Genomic DNA, 13467 nt, shown 5'->3' on the forward strand with positions numbered 1-13467 from the left:
TCAACTTTGGAGAAAACCCTATAACGTTGTGGGAAAAAGAAAAGATATATGCTAAGATAGAACTCATAAACCCTAATGATGTTGTTCGCACTAGACCAATAAGATATAGTCCTGATGATCAAAAGGAATTTGAAATACAAATAAAAGAATTATTAGACTTAAAATTAATTCAAGAAAGTAAAAGCCCTCATAGTAGCCCGGCATTCTTAGTAAGAAAACATAGCGAACAAAAGAGAGGCAAAGCAAGAATGGTAATAGATTATCGAGAACTAAATAAGAAAACGATTTTTGATGGATATTTTTTACCTTATAAGAGAAATTTAATTAATAGATTATCAGGAAAAAAGTGGTTTAGTAAATTTGATTGTAAAAGTGGCTTTTGGCAAATTAAGCTTACTAAAGAATCAAGACCTTTAACAGCATTTAGTGCACCACAAGGACATTATGAATGGATTGTGTTACCTTTTGGTTTGAAAAATGCACCCCAGATATTTCAACGACGAATGGATACGATATTTAGAAAATTAAATGACTTCTGTGTAGTTTATGTCGATGATATATTAATCTATAGCAATAATATAGCAGACCATTTACAGCACCTAGATGCATTTATAAAAACAGTACGACAACATGGAATCCTTTTATCTGAAAAGAAATCAGAAATCTTTATTACCGGGCAACATCCCTCCCCCCCCCCCCCCCCCCCCCCCCCCCGCCTGGTCTTTCCTTAGGTATGTATGACTTTCCTCTTTAGTGTCCAGTTGTTGTTGGCAGTCTTCTTAGAAAAACAGTTTCTGTGTTTCCATTTTGGGTGTTCTTTCTTGCTCTAAAATAAAGTTTATTATCTGTCAAATGGTCATTGAACCCGACACCAACTCTAATACAATCGTTGAACATCACTATTAAAATGGCTGTTGTCTTCATTTTCTGTTTGTGATCTTTCTATTCCGATAACTGCATTGAAATGAAAATTAGGGTTCAAATGCCAATTTTATAAATAAGTACATACTCCATTTGATCCTGTATCTGTTCTCAAGTTAAGGATTTTTGTTTGCAAGTTTAACTAAGGTGACTCTGATGTAAATACAAGTTTGATGAACCTGTTTACCTTTGTTTTAGGGCATTCAGATTATCATGATATCAACAATAAACTTCTTATGATTGTTATCCTTGTGTCATTATCCACGGAAAGGAAATGTAGGTCAGGTATAAATTGGAGTAAGACTTGATTATAACAATTATTTGGGTTAACTGGTGAAATTTGTCAGAGGATTGATGTTGAGGTCTGCAATTGAGATTTTAAGTGCTAAAGGTCATGTAGATACCTGGAAAACTCAGGATCCTAAATGAAAAAAAGACAAAGTGAGAAATGTGAGTTTGATAGTTTCGGTATCCTTAAACTTGAGCAATCTGATGGTGTTTGCCATGCCTGTAATTTATTGGACAGTTTTAAAATGCTATGTTTAAGGTCATAAAGATTTCTATAGATATTTCCAATCAAACAATATGTAGAATCTCACAAAGCATGCCTTGCCATTGGATATAACAGTACTGGAGTAGCAAGAGCTATAGGCTCGAGGCAGACGCTTTGTACTTGGAAGATGCTAATTCCATCTAGAAGTTCACCTCAGTGAATTGGTATTTTGTAACTGTGTTATTCACCTTTGTTGCATAATTCTTGATTCATTATTTTCCTTAATTTTCTTTCTTTTATGTGTGTTTAAATAATGAGTTGAAAAGAAGCTGGGATCATGAGAACTTGTTTATACTCGATTTGACTATCGTGTCTAACTTGAAATGATTTGTTTTGATTCTGCAAAACACAATAAACTGTAGCATTGGTAGTCACATGTATCTGTTTTTGTATATTTTGTTGTATTATAATTTTCCTATATGTGAAGGACTTTGTTTCTTTCTTAGTATACTTATATGCTATTGCAGTTCATGTCAAGAACACAAGTGTTTTTATTGTTTGGTTATGGTTTTGGACAAAAGAAAGGAAATAACCAACTCTGGAAAATTTCTGTAGTGATAAAAGCAAAATCTTCCATTGAAAAGATGGAGTTGAATACAATATTTTGAACTATGTTAAAGACAACAATATAGTTCAAGTGCTTGTGAATCAATAATAAACATACTACTTGGAAACCATATCAATCATCAGAAGCAAACACAAATGTTTATATACTTCAAGTGCTTGCTGACACAAACTGAAGAAGCTCCTCACTGCTCTCAAACTTGACCATGTCATTTTCATTTAAGGTTATCCATGCCTCTATCCCATCACCAGAACGAGTGGCCATTAAGATAACACAGTTCCTAACAGGAACAGTTAATGTACAAGCTCTGATTGGCTTTCCCCATCCAAAATCAATCTCATACAAAGGGAATCTTGTCCAACTACTGAAAGTGAACACTTCAGCCCCTTCTCCTCCTGAAGCCAGTTGCCTTAGTTCTCTCAGAGGTTCTATCGCCTTCGCCAAGCCATCAACACCTTGCAGTTTTTCCAGGTAATCACCATCGATCTTTCGTATTGATTTTCGAAGTATTCCAACTAACTCTTGTAATTCCATCTCTTTATTTACATCTATATATGCTGCTACAGCAAGCCGGCAAAGATTACCAAGAGAATTCCCTGGTAACGGTGGGTTCATCCTTTCACGAAAGTTCACTTGGTGAGTAATAATAGAAGAGGGAAGGGTATTTTTGCCTGAATTCACTCTCACTACTTCCATTGCAGACTTCCAAATAAGTACCGTCACAGCTTCCACACGCGTAGGATTAACATTAACATTTCCATTTCCATTTCCAATCTTTGATTTTAGATTAGCTAAGTTTTTTCTCTCGAATATGAATCTTCTTGTTACAACTTTTTCGTTTCTGATCAAGTCGCTTGGTTTGATAAGATTTAAACCTCTAGGTGGGAAGAGAACAGCAGAATCGAGACGCGGAGCAAGTGTTTGATCAATCCCAGTTGTAGTTGCGGCCCAAGCTTGAAGAAAATAAGACAAGGAAGCAGCATCTGCAATCTTGTGGGAAACACAAACACCAATTGCAACACTACCACAAGCAAAAACATTGACCTGAACACCGGTGATTGTTGTTTCGGTCTCTTCTGTCGGTTTATAAGGATCCAATGGGAAGAGTTGATGCAGCATTTCAGTCTGTGGATTGTTGATGATTTCTGAAGCTGCAATGTTTACTTTAGCCTCGACAAAGAGAACACCTTCACCGTTACAATCAAATGAGATGTTTCCTTTCAACTTTCCAGCCAAAGGGTGAAAGCGAACCAGAGTTTCGGACAATGATTTCTTCAAATTGTCTGATGTAAAGTCAGCAGGAGGAGGATAGAAAAGAAGAATAGGGACATACGAAGGAGGAGCTAACTCATCTAACATGCAGATTTTGAAGTCTTTAGCATGATCAGGAGTTGGAGAATATGGCTTTATGATTTCCTTAGAGATAATTTCAACTTTCATGGCCATTTTAGCTTGAAGTCTTGCTCTTTCTGTTGTTTTTAATTTGGTAATAACTTGCTGCTATTTATAAACATACTTTAGCATTAGCAATAGTAAATTAGATTTTTTTTTTCTTTTTATTTATTAGATGATAAGACAATAATTTTGAAAATTACAATGGATGGTAAGCATATAACAAATACAATTTCAGATTAAAAAATCTGGCTGTTTTGATTGGCTTTGGGATAAAACAGGCTCAGCATCTATTATATTATGACAAGAAATGGCACATCTTTTACATTTACAGCAGCCTGACAAATGATGGTATATTAGAGGACAGATTTAACCACTATAAAACATTATAATTTAATTCTAATTTAAACTTCATTCATAGAAAATGATTTTTTTTTTTTTTTTTTTTCAATTTCATTTCATGTTTTGAGCATCCTCCGGGCTCTAGCATTCTAGTCACTAATAAGTTTTGAAATTGCACACTTTTTATTAAAGAAAGAAACTCATTTCCCTCATTAAAGATGAATTTGCACCATCTAATAAGCGTTAGATTTAAAATTGTATTATTTTATGTGGATGCTAAAACCCCTATTCCGTAATGATAATAAGCTAAATTTATAATGTATTCATCCTCCAATTAGCTAGTCACTTTGTTTTCTTCATTATATATATAAATAGGCTTAATACATCATTTGCTTCCTGAGCTTGTCTAAAAAGTTTGATTGGTCCTCAGAACTTTTAAAGTATCCCGATAACCCATCAACTTGCATAAAATGTTCATTTAGCCAATGAACTTACGTAAAATATAATCAATTAATCACTCGGATGCAAAAAGTAAGTTAAATACGAAAGATGTATTGCACACGTCTTTGAATGTTGTTACATAATTCATAGAATAGATTAAAAAAAGAGTTCTTAGTTGTTCAACTATAAAACTTTTCTTCTCTAATATTAGAACCACATATCCCGACTTTAATCGTTTTACTTTTTTCTAAGACGTGTCCAATACATCTTCCGCATTTAACTTACTTTTTGTATCCGATTCATCAATTGATTACATTTTACGCAAGTTCAGAAAGCTAACTGAACATTTTATGCAAGTTGAGAGACTATTAGGATACTTTGAAAATTCAGATATTCAATCAAACTTTTTGGATAGAAATGATGTATTATTATTATTGTACTTTCCATAGTAAACTTGACATTGTAATATTTATTAAAAAATGATTAATTTATATACATTCCTTGTTATTATTATTTGGAGAAACCTCTATTTAATTTTCCAGAATTTATTTATTCACTATACTGTTATTTCTGGAATTTTATTTATTTCCTCAACTCCTTTTTTCTTCGTGATTTTATTTAATAAGCTAAAAATAGAAACCTCTAACATTAGCCAAAACTAAAATTGACTAAATAAAATCAATCTAAACGATATTACAGCAAACACCCAAAGAACAGGCAATAAAAAAGATCTGAATTCAAGCAATACCATACAATTTATATTTACTAAAAAAAATTCATGGTGTAAATTTTTTTTAAGAGTACATATAAGACCCTCAGCCTCCTCATTGTATAATCAGCCTCAGGCATTCCTTTCCCATGGTCGAATTAACCATGGCTACACATCTCACACCACCAGCCTTTGGCTATTTTTTCATCTTCTTCATAGCCTTTTCTTCATTCTCTACCTTCACTTCCGCCCTGACCGAAGCCGAACAATCCTACATTGTTCATCGACAACTCTTGACGTTAAAGGAGAACGACAAACTCCCCGACGAATATGAGTACGAAGTCGACGTTAAAATCACCTTTGCCAACCAAAGGTTGAAAAGGGCTTACATTGGCCTTCAAGCTTGGAAAAAGGCTATGTATTCTGACCCTATGAACACTACTGCCAATTGGGTTGGTGCTCATGTTTGTAATTACACGGGCGTTTTCTGTGCGGAGGCTCTCGATGATCCCAAGCTTAGTGTCGTGGCCGGTGTTGACCTTAACGGTGCTGACATCGCGGGTTACCTTCCCCCGGAACTCGGCCTCATGACCGATGTTGCTTTGTTTCATATTAATACTAATAGGTTTTGCGGTATCATCCCCGAGAGCTTCCGAAAACTTACGCTTATGTATGAGTTTGATGTAAGTAATAATCGGTTTGTTGGCGGGTTTCCCGGTGTGGTTATAAGTTGGCCTAGTGTGCATTATTTTGATTTGAGGTATAACAACTTTGAAGGTTGTATTCCTCCCGAACTTTTCCACAAGGAACTTGATGCTTGTTTCTTGAATAATAACCGGTTTAGCTGCAATATTCCCGAGACGATTGGTAACTCTTCGGTTACCGTTGTGTCATTTGCAAACAACAATTTCACCGGATGCATTCCTCATTCCGTTGGCCAAATGAAAAATTTGAATGAGATTCTTTTCTGTGGAAATAGTCTCAGCGGTTGTTTCCCGACGGAACTCGGGAAGGTCAGCAACATGATGGTTCTCGACGTGAGTATGAACAAGTTTACGGGGTCGTTACCTCCGAGCTTTTCCGAGTTGAAGACCATTGAGGAATTGAACCTTGCTAACAATAGGCTAACTGGGAAAGTGTCTGAAGGTGTTTGCAATTTGGCATCTATGACTAATTTCACATTTTCTTACAATTATTTTGATAGTGAGGCTTCGAGTGTGCATTCAAGGAAGGACATTGTGTTGGATGATTCTCACAATTGCTTGCCTGATAGGCCTAATCAAAGGCCTCCTAAGGAATGTCAACCAGTGGTTAGCAAACCTGTGGATTGTAGCACGGATAAGTGTTCTGGTGGCGGAAAGCCTTCATCGCCAATGTCGTCGCCAACACCATCTTATACTCCTTCCAAATCACCGACGGAATCAGAATCAGAATCAGAATCGCCATCTTATTCTCCATCATCGTATTCTCCACCGACAACACCAACACCGGAAATTGAAACACCAACAATGGCTCCTGTGCCATCACCTGATGGGCATAAACCTGGGCCTGAGGGTCGACCGATTCCACCAGTAGCATCACCGGTGGGAGAGGAATTTGAACCTAGTCCAGCACCAGACTATTCATCGCCTGAATCAGAACCTACATCACCATCGCAGTCTCCATCATCACTACCACCATCATCATCTTCTTCACCACCATCTGAGTCACCAGCTCCTTCAGTTGGCTCACCACCAGTTAAGTCACCTCCATCTCAATCACCAACTCCTTCAGTTAAGTCACCACCATCCGAGTCACCAACTCCTTCAGTTAAGTCACCTCCATCTCAATCACCAACTCCTTCAGTTAAGTCACCACCATCCGAGTCACCAACTCCTTCAGTTAAGTCACCAACTCCTTCAGTTAAGTCACCACCATCCCAGTCACCAACTCCTTCAGTTAAGTCACCTCCATCCCAATCACCAACTCCTTCAGTTAAGTCACCTCCATCCCTGTCACCAACTCCTTCAGTTAAGTCACCTCCATCCCTGTCACCAACTCCTTCAGTTAAGTCACCACCATCCCAGTCACCAACTCCTTCAGTTAAGTCACCACCATCCCAATCACCAACTCCTTCAGTTAAGTCACCTCCATCCCAGTCACCAACACCTTCAGTTAAGTCACCTCCATCCCAGTCACCAACTCCTTCAGTTGGCTCACCACCAATTAAATCACCTCCATCCCAATCACCGACTCCTTCAGTTGGCTCACCACCAGTTAAATCACCTCCATCTCAGTCACCAACTCCTTCAGTTGGGTCACCTCCATCCCAGTCACCAACTCCTTCAGTTGGCTCACCACCAGTTAAATCACCTCCATCCCAATCACCAACTCCTTCAGTTGACTCACCACCAATTAAGTCACCTCCATCCCAATCACCAACTCCTTCAGTTGGCTCACCACCAGTTAAGTCACCTCCACCCCACTCACCACCTCCTAAGTCACCTCCACCTCACTCTCCTCCTCCACCAGTCCACTCACCACCTCCTCCAGTCCACTCACCTCCTCCACCAGTCCACTCACCACCTCCTCCAGTCCACTCTCCTCCTCCACCAGTTCACTCACCACCTCCTCCAGTCCATTCTCCTCCTCCACCAGTTCACTCACCACCTCCTCCAGTTCACTCACCACCTCCACCATCTCCACCACCACCAGTTAAGTCACCTCCTCCTCCAGTTCACTCACCTCCTCCTCCAGTTCACTCTCCTCCTCCACCAGTTCACTCACCACCTCCTCCAGTTCATTCACCACCTCCACCATCTCCACCACCACCAGTTAAGTCACCTCCACCACCATCTCCACCTCCTCCAGTTCACTCACCACCACCACCATCTCCACCCCCACCAGTTCACTCGCCACCTCCTCCAGTTCACTCACCTCCACCCCCATCCCCACCTCCACCAGTTAAGTCACCTCCACCACCATCTCCACCTCCTCCAGTTCACTCACCTCCACCTCCATCCCCACCTCCACCAGTTCACTCTCCTCCACCTCCATCCCCACCTCCACCAGTTAAGTCACCTCCTCCACCAGTTCTCTCTCCACCTCCACCAGTTCACTCTCCACCTCCACCAGTTCTCTCACCTCCACCACCAACTCCCTCTCCACCTCCACCCGTCAAGTCACCTCCACCACCAGTCAAGTCACCTCCATCTGGTTCTCCTCCTCCTACTACTACTACACAAAGTCCTCCAACACCATATGTGGTCCTCCCGCCAACCATTGGATTACAATACCAATCGCCACCTCCACCAGTATTCCAAGGCTATTAATTGATGTATCATTTTTATGTATTTTATTGATGTAATTTTATTTCATCTTAATAATTAATAAAGTTATTGAATTATTTAATATTTTTGAGTTTGAATTGTCAATGTTAGGGTTTCAAAGCTCAAAAGCTTGGCTCCTGAAAAAAATTTCTTATTTTATTTATAATAAAAATTATTAACGATTCAAGTAGTGATTATTTTAAATAAAATACTAAAATATTCAAGTGATAATTTAAATTGTAAATATAATTTTGTTTAAATATTCATTATAGTATATATGTTTTGGAATAATGGCTAAATTTGACCATAACGTTTTAGAGAAAGTGCAGCTTTAACCCCTAACATAAAAAAAATGGTGTAAATTTAACCCTAGTGTTTCTAAGAAAGATCAATGTTAGCCCTACATTACCAAAAATTTAAAAATACTGGTTTAATTGTTATTTAATTGTCACTTCAGACCTTTTAAACATCAATTATGTCTAAGTTATTTAGTGTGCTACTAACACAACTACAAACAAATCTGTTAAAATGTTTTTTTGATCAGACAAGGAAGGCACAAGGCCCTAAGAACTATAAACACAAGGAGGAGAAAATGTATTAGCAACTAAGTCTCGACATATAAGATAATCACATTTTTTTTATCAAAGTATCTAAAATATTTACTGTATTACTAATATAGTTAAACCAACACAAAATTTATGAAGTTGCTCAAGTTTATTGATAAAACTTATTCGGAAGGTCCCATGTGATAGTTAAGTAACAGTCAAACCTAAATTTTCAGTAACATAAGACTAAAATTAATTTTTCTTAGAAACATTAGGGTTGAATTTACATCATTATACGTTAGAGCTAAATCAGCACTTCCTAAAACCTTAAGATTAAATTTGACCCGTATCCCATGTGTTTTTCATACATATTGATATAAGACAAAAAAAAACATATATTTGAAATTATTCACATCAAATTTAATGTAAAATGATGTCATCTGCATGACATCAGCATCATCCTCTTTAAAACCCAAAAAGCATGTGTAGAGCTAGGGGACCAAGTCCAACGACGACAACCCAAACATGTCTATGGCGGCCCAAGCCCAACGATAACGACCTAAAATAGCCATCGAAGTTCTAACCTCCAAATACAAAGGAATCCTTCGGAATCCTATGAGACAAAAGGTTCCTCCCAAGATTCAGACTCCTTAGGGGACAAGAAATCCTAGCTCCATAAGGATTCCTAAAAAGGTGACAAACCTTAAACCTAAACAAACACTATAAATAGACATGCATTGGCACAAGGTTCGATACATTAACTATTATCTCTCAACCTGTTCTTACCCTTCAATTCGATCCTAAATAATAACTGACTAGGCATCGGAGCGGGTTCGTTGGACTCCGGGCCTGTCTGACCTACCACTACTCTGATAAGCCCTTCAAACGATGGTTCAAAACCATCATCTCGTAAGAAATAAAATTATCACGGGGCTTGCTGTTGTCTGATGGACCTTCAGACGACGGTTGGATTTTGTCATGTGAGGGAATCTCACATGACATAAGCCTATTGGTACGTTGTCATATGACTCATGTTACGATGACAACTTATTTATTATTATCGTCACCTATATAGGCATTGAATGACATCCTACTAATTAAAAACGTCAAGATATATTTAAGAAATTGGCATATTGGTAACTATGATAACAGTTTGAATAATAATTTCTGTCAGATGGCATAGGTCTTAATCAATTATGTCAATGGATTTATTTTCAGATGACAGATTCGTTTCTTTTTGTGTCTTCCTATTGTTGTTTAGATGATATTTTTTTAATTTAATGTGGCTCTTTGCTTTCTCCTTCGAATGAGTTTATGATTTTTACCTGAATAATGAACTTAACATACTCAATGAACATGGAATTTTGTACATCAATGCTTTTAAATTAATTGAAAACTAATGCTCATAATATGTTTACATGAGTTCAAATAAATTTCTAAATGTATTATAAAAAATAAAAGCAATACATATCCATGCGAACAACAAAAGGTCGTACTTTGATATCTCTGCCATATTAAAAAAGCAAGTCCTTGAGTAATCCCCAAGTCTTGATAAAAGCATGACATTAATTACAAAACATCATTTCAATAACCTTAAACCCATTTAACCTTTCCCCTTCCATGACCTTTCACTTACCCACCTCAAACTAGTATAAATATAGCGCCCCTCACTCTCTAAGTTTTACCACATTCTGTAAAAAGTTCAGACTAAGAAAATTTACTACAATGGCTTCCCTTGGACGTGTACAAAGAATGTGATAACATCCGCCATAAAACATGAAGGATTAAACAAGAGATATTCCCTAGCGAAGAGGGCTTAAGGGGAATAAAGGCCCGCCTCTAAGATATATATGGCGTACAGATAGGAGTACGGTGTCGTCTTGAGTATTCCCTCTTACGATCCGCCACGCGGCACATAGCAGGAGTACGATGCCGTCTCGTAAGAGCTCCACTTATGATCCACCATAGTTGAAGATACGGTGTCGTGTCAGGGATCCTTATAAAGACCCGCCCAAGAGGGGATTCGCCTCATATGGCAATCCGCCTCTAGAGGAAACAGATGATTGTAAGGCGTAACTCACTATCACTTAAATAGCATTAATGATAGCTCAAAACCTGCCAAAACCTGGAGGTTAGAGGATGGAGTTAAACTACATTGAAAGAGCATTACTCTTCATTAAAGGGATATTAAAGAGAAGGTTATTACAGTTTTCACTCAAACCTGTATAAATACCCTTGTAACATGACAAGGAAGGTACACTTACACACTCTTCTTAGCTTTGTTTTTTCATTACAGTTTATTCTTTTAAGAAGTTTACTGACTTAGGCAGTGCCTACGGCCGATCCCAACAGCGCCACACAAGGACGGTCTACGGTGTTGCTAAATCTCAATAATATCAATTGGTGCGGTGAGCGTGGAATCCTAATAATAATAGGGTTACACGACGAACATTCAAAACATGTCTTCAGATAATCCCATTGGGAATATCTCCACTACAAGAAACACAAGGAGTACCCCTGCCAACGACAGTCCTCTTGAACAAATTGTACCACCTCCTGATGGCCTGGTACAAACTTCACACGAATGGTCTCCTGAGTCATTTTTTGATAAAATGGTGGAATCCGTCCAACGGGAGCTAGGCAACGAATCGACTAATAAAGCACGTGATATCCTCAATGGGAACGATGTAATAGAACGGGCTAAAAGGGTGTTGGCACAATAGCAACCACAGGGAGATGCTGCCGACGCTATCCCAGTCAACACAGCGTCGAATAATTCTAAATTGAGAGATAGATCAAGATCGCGTCATAGACATTCTCCTAGAGCACGAGGAAATGCCAATAGAGATCGAGAAGGAGAATCTCTTTCCCCAAACAGGTTTATGGCTGCAGTAGAGGCGCGGTTCCAGGAGGAATCTCGAAAGCAAAAGCAGAATGAAGAGCGATACGCCCATCAAGTAAATAGGCATTCGCCTTTCACTGCCTATATTATGGGATTCAAAACAGATGGCCTCTACAAAATCTCTAACTTGCCGCAATATAAGAAGGCGGAAAACCCTGAAGCACACGTAAGAAAGTACAGGGAGTTGATGGACCTGGGAGGAGCGAATGAAGGGATCCTTTGCCGAATGTTTTCTACAACACTGAGCGGATCAGCCTACGGGTGGTTCGAATCCCTAGCGGCTGGACCCATTAATAGATGGGAAGAATTAAGCCGAGAATTTTGTGCAAAATTTGCAGGTAGTATTCCTTGCAAGGTGTCTAGCAGAACACTATACGATCTAAAACATAAGGAGGGCGAACCATTGAGAACCTATATCAATCGATTCAATGATTTATGCACGAATATAACGGACATTGACGTGAATACAGCAGTAGAGGCCATAATAAAAAACATGAGGTGTAAACGATTGCAGGAAAAATTGGTTATCCACAAACCAAAAACAATGGTGGAATTAGTGGAACGCTGCAAAAGATTCATGGAAATTGATGACATCAACAGAAATAATGAATCGTCAGGCCATAATTCACCAGAAAGAAGAGATCGTGGCGGATCTAGCAGTCGTGAAAATAGATGGGCGGATACCAGATCCAGTGGATGAGATAGCAGGTGGACTGATAGCCGGTGGTCAGATCAAAAGGGCAAGCGTCCCTCCAATGGCGGATCTTATTTCACGCCTCTTAACACTCCTAAAAATGAAGTCTTATTATGGCTAGAGAAGAGTAGATTCAAAAGGGACGTCACATACCTTGATTTTAAAGGGGAACAGCACATCTCCATGGGGAAAAATACAAAAGCAAATTGCAGGTTCCATAGAAGGCAGGGACATGACACGAATCGATGTCTTGCGCTAGATAAAGAGATTGAGAAATTAATTGAACGAGGGGTGCTCGATAGGTTCGTCCAAAACGAACAAGGTGAAGGAAAAGAAAAAGAGGGCGCCAAAGGCAAGGGCAAAGGAATGATCAACGTTATTGTAGGAGGACCCGGATATCAACCACTTGCTAAAAAGGCAAGGATGCAGGACTCCGATAAAATGGCTCTCAATAAACCTTTTGCCGAAGTTGGATCCACTAATGGTCCTCATGTCGATGCGTTAGTAATCATGATGAACATTGAAGGATGGGATATGAAACGTGTCATGATCGACACCGGGAGCTCGTGTAATGTGATCACAAGAAGCGCATTCGCCAAGTTAAAAATAGATCCAATGCAGGTTGAAGCTACTATTGTGGACATCCTAAGGGTAACCGGACACACCGTCCAAACTAAGGGACATGTAATGATGGAATGCGAGATCGCAGACGGAAACCAGGCCTGGAAGGGAGAGCAAGAATTCACCATCCTGGATGGCCGGCTGGCGTATAACGTTATCTTAGGAAGGCCTTTTCTCTCAGAAGCTGCCGCCCTAATATCGGTACATCATTTAACTATGTACGTGCCAACTGAAAAAGGCGGGATAATGGTCAAAGGGAGCCAGAAAACGGCTCAAGAAACCTACACGGCGTCTCTAACCATACGCCCACAAGAAGATAATGATGAACAAGAAGAGGAGGAGAATATGAACACATCCGCTCTAGGAGAGACCGAGACATGCCTTATCTCCGAAGGAAAAAGAGTGAAAATTACAAAGGGGCTGCACCTAGAGATCAAAGAGGCAATTATGCAAACACTTGTTGAATGCCAGGGT

General features: G+C 39.1%; 2 protein-coding genes across 2 annotated transcripts; one reads left to right on the top strand and one right to left on the bottom strand.

Moving 5' to 3' along the window:
• Positions 1-2189: 2189 nt before the first annotated feature.
• On the bottom strand, positions 2190-3645 carry LOC136203988 (stemmadenine O-acetyltransferase-like). The gene has a single exon (XM_065995194.1). The coding sequence runs from the start codon at positions 3483-3485 to the stop codon at positions 2190-2192; it is 1296 nt and encodes a 431-aa protein (XP_065851266.1). The 5' UTR covers positions 3486-3645.
• A 1442-nt stretch (positions 3646-5087) lies between these two features.
• Positions 5088-8234, top strand: LOC136203989 (pollen-specific leucine-rich repeat extensin-like protein 3). The gene is made up of 2 exons (XM_065995195.1): positions 5088-6294; positions 7012-8234. The coding sequence occupies exons 1-2, from the start codon at positions 5088-5090 to the stop codon at positions 8232-8234; spliced, it is 2430 nt and encodes an 809-aa protein (XP_065851267.1).
• Positions 8235-13467: the final 5233 nt, after the last annotated feature.

The sequence above is a fragment of the Euphorbia lathyris genome, chromosome 8 (genome assembly GCF_963576675.1).
Source record: "Euphorbia lathyris chromosome 8, ddEupLath1.1, whole genome shotgun sequence".
Taxonomy (NCBI): Eukaryota; Viridiplantae; Streptophyta; class Magnoliopsida; order Malpighiales; family Euphorbiaceae; genus Euphorbia; species Euphorbia lathyris.

Bases quoted from the DNA above. Each gene is read 5' to 3' on its own strand.
- LOC136203989 (XM_065995195.1), top strand. From the start codon at position 5,088: ATGGCTACACATCTCACACCACCAGCCTTTGGCTATTTTTTCATCTTC. The intron at 6,295-7,011 runs CAATGTCGTCGC...CTTCAGTTAAGT, and splicing joins TGGCGGAAAGCCTTCATCGC to CACCACCATCCCAATCACCA.
- LOC136203988 (XM_065995194.1), bottom strand. From the start codon at position 3,485: ATGGCCATGAAAGTTGAAATTATCTCTAAGGAAATCATAAAGCCATAT.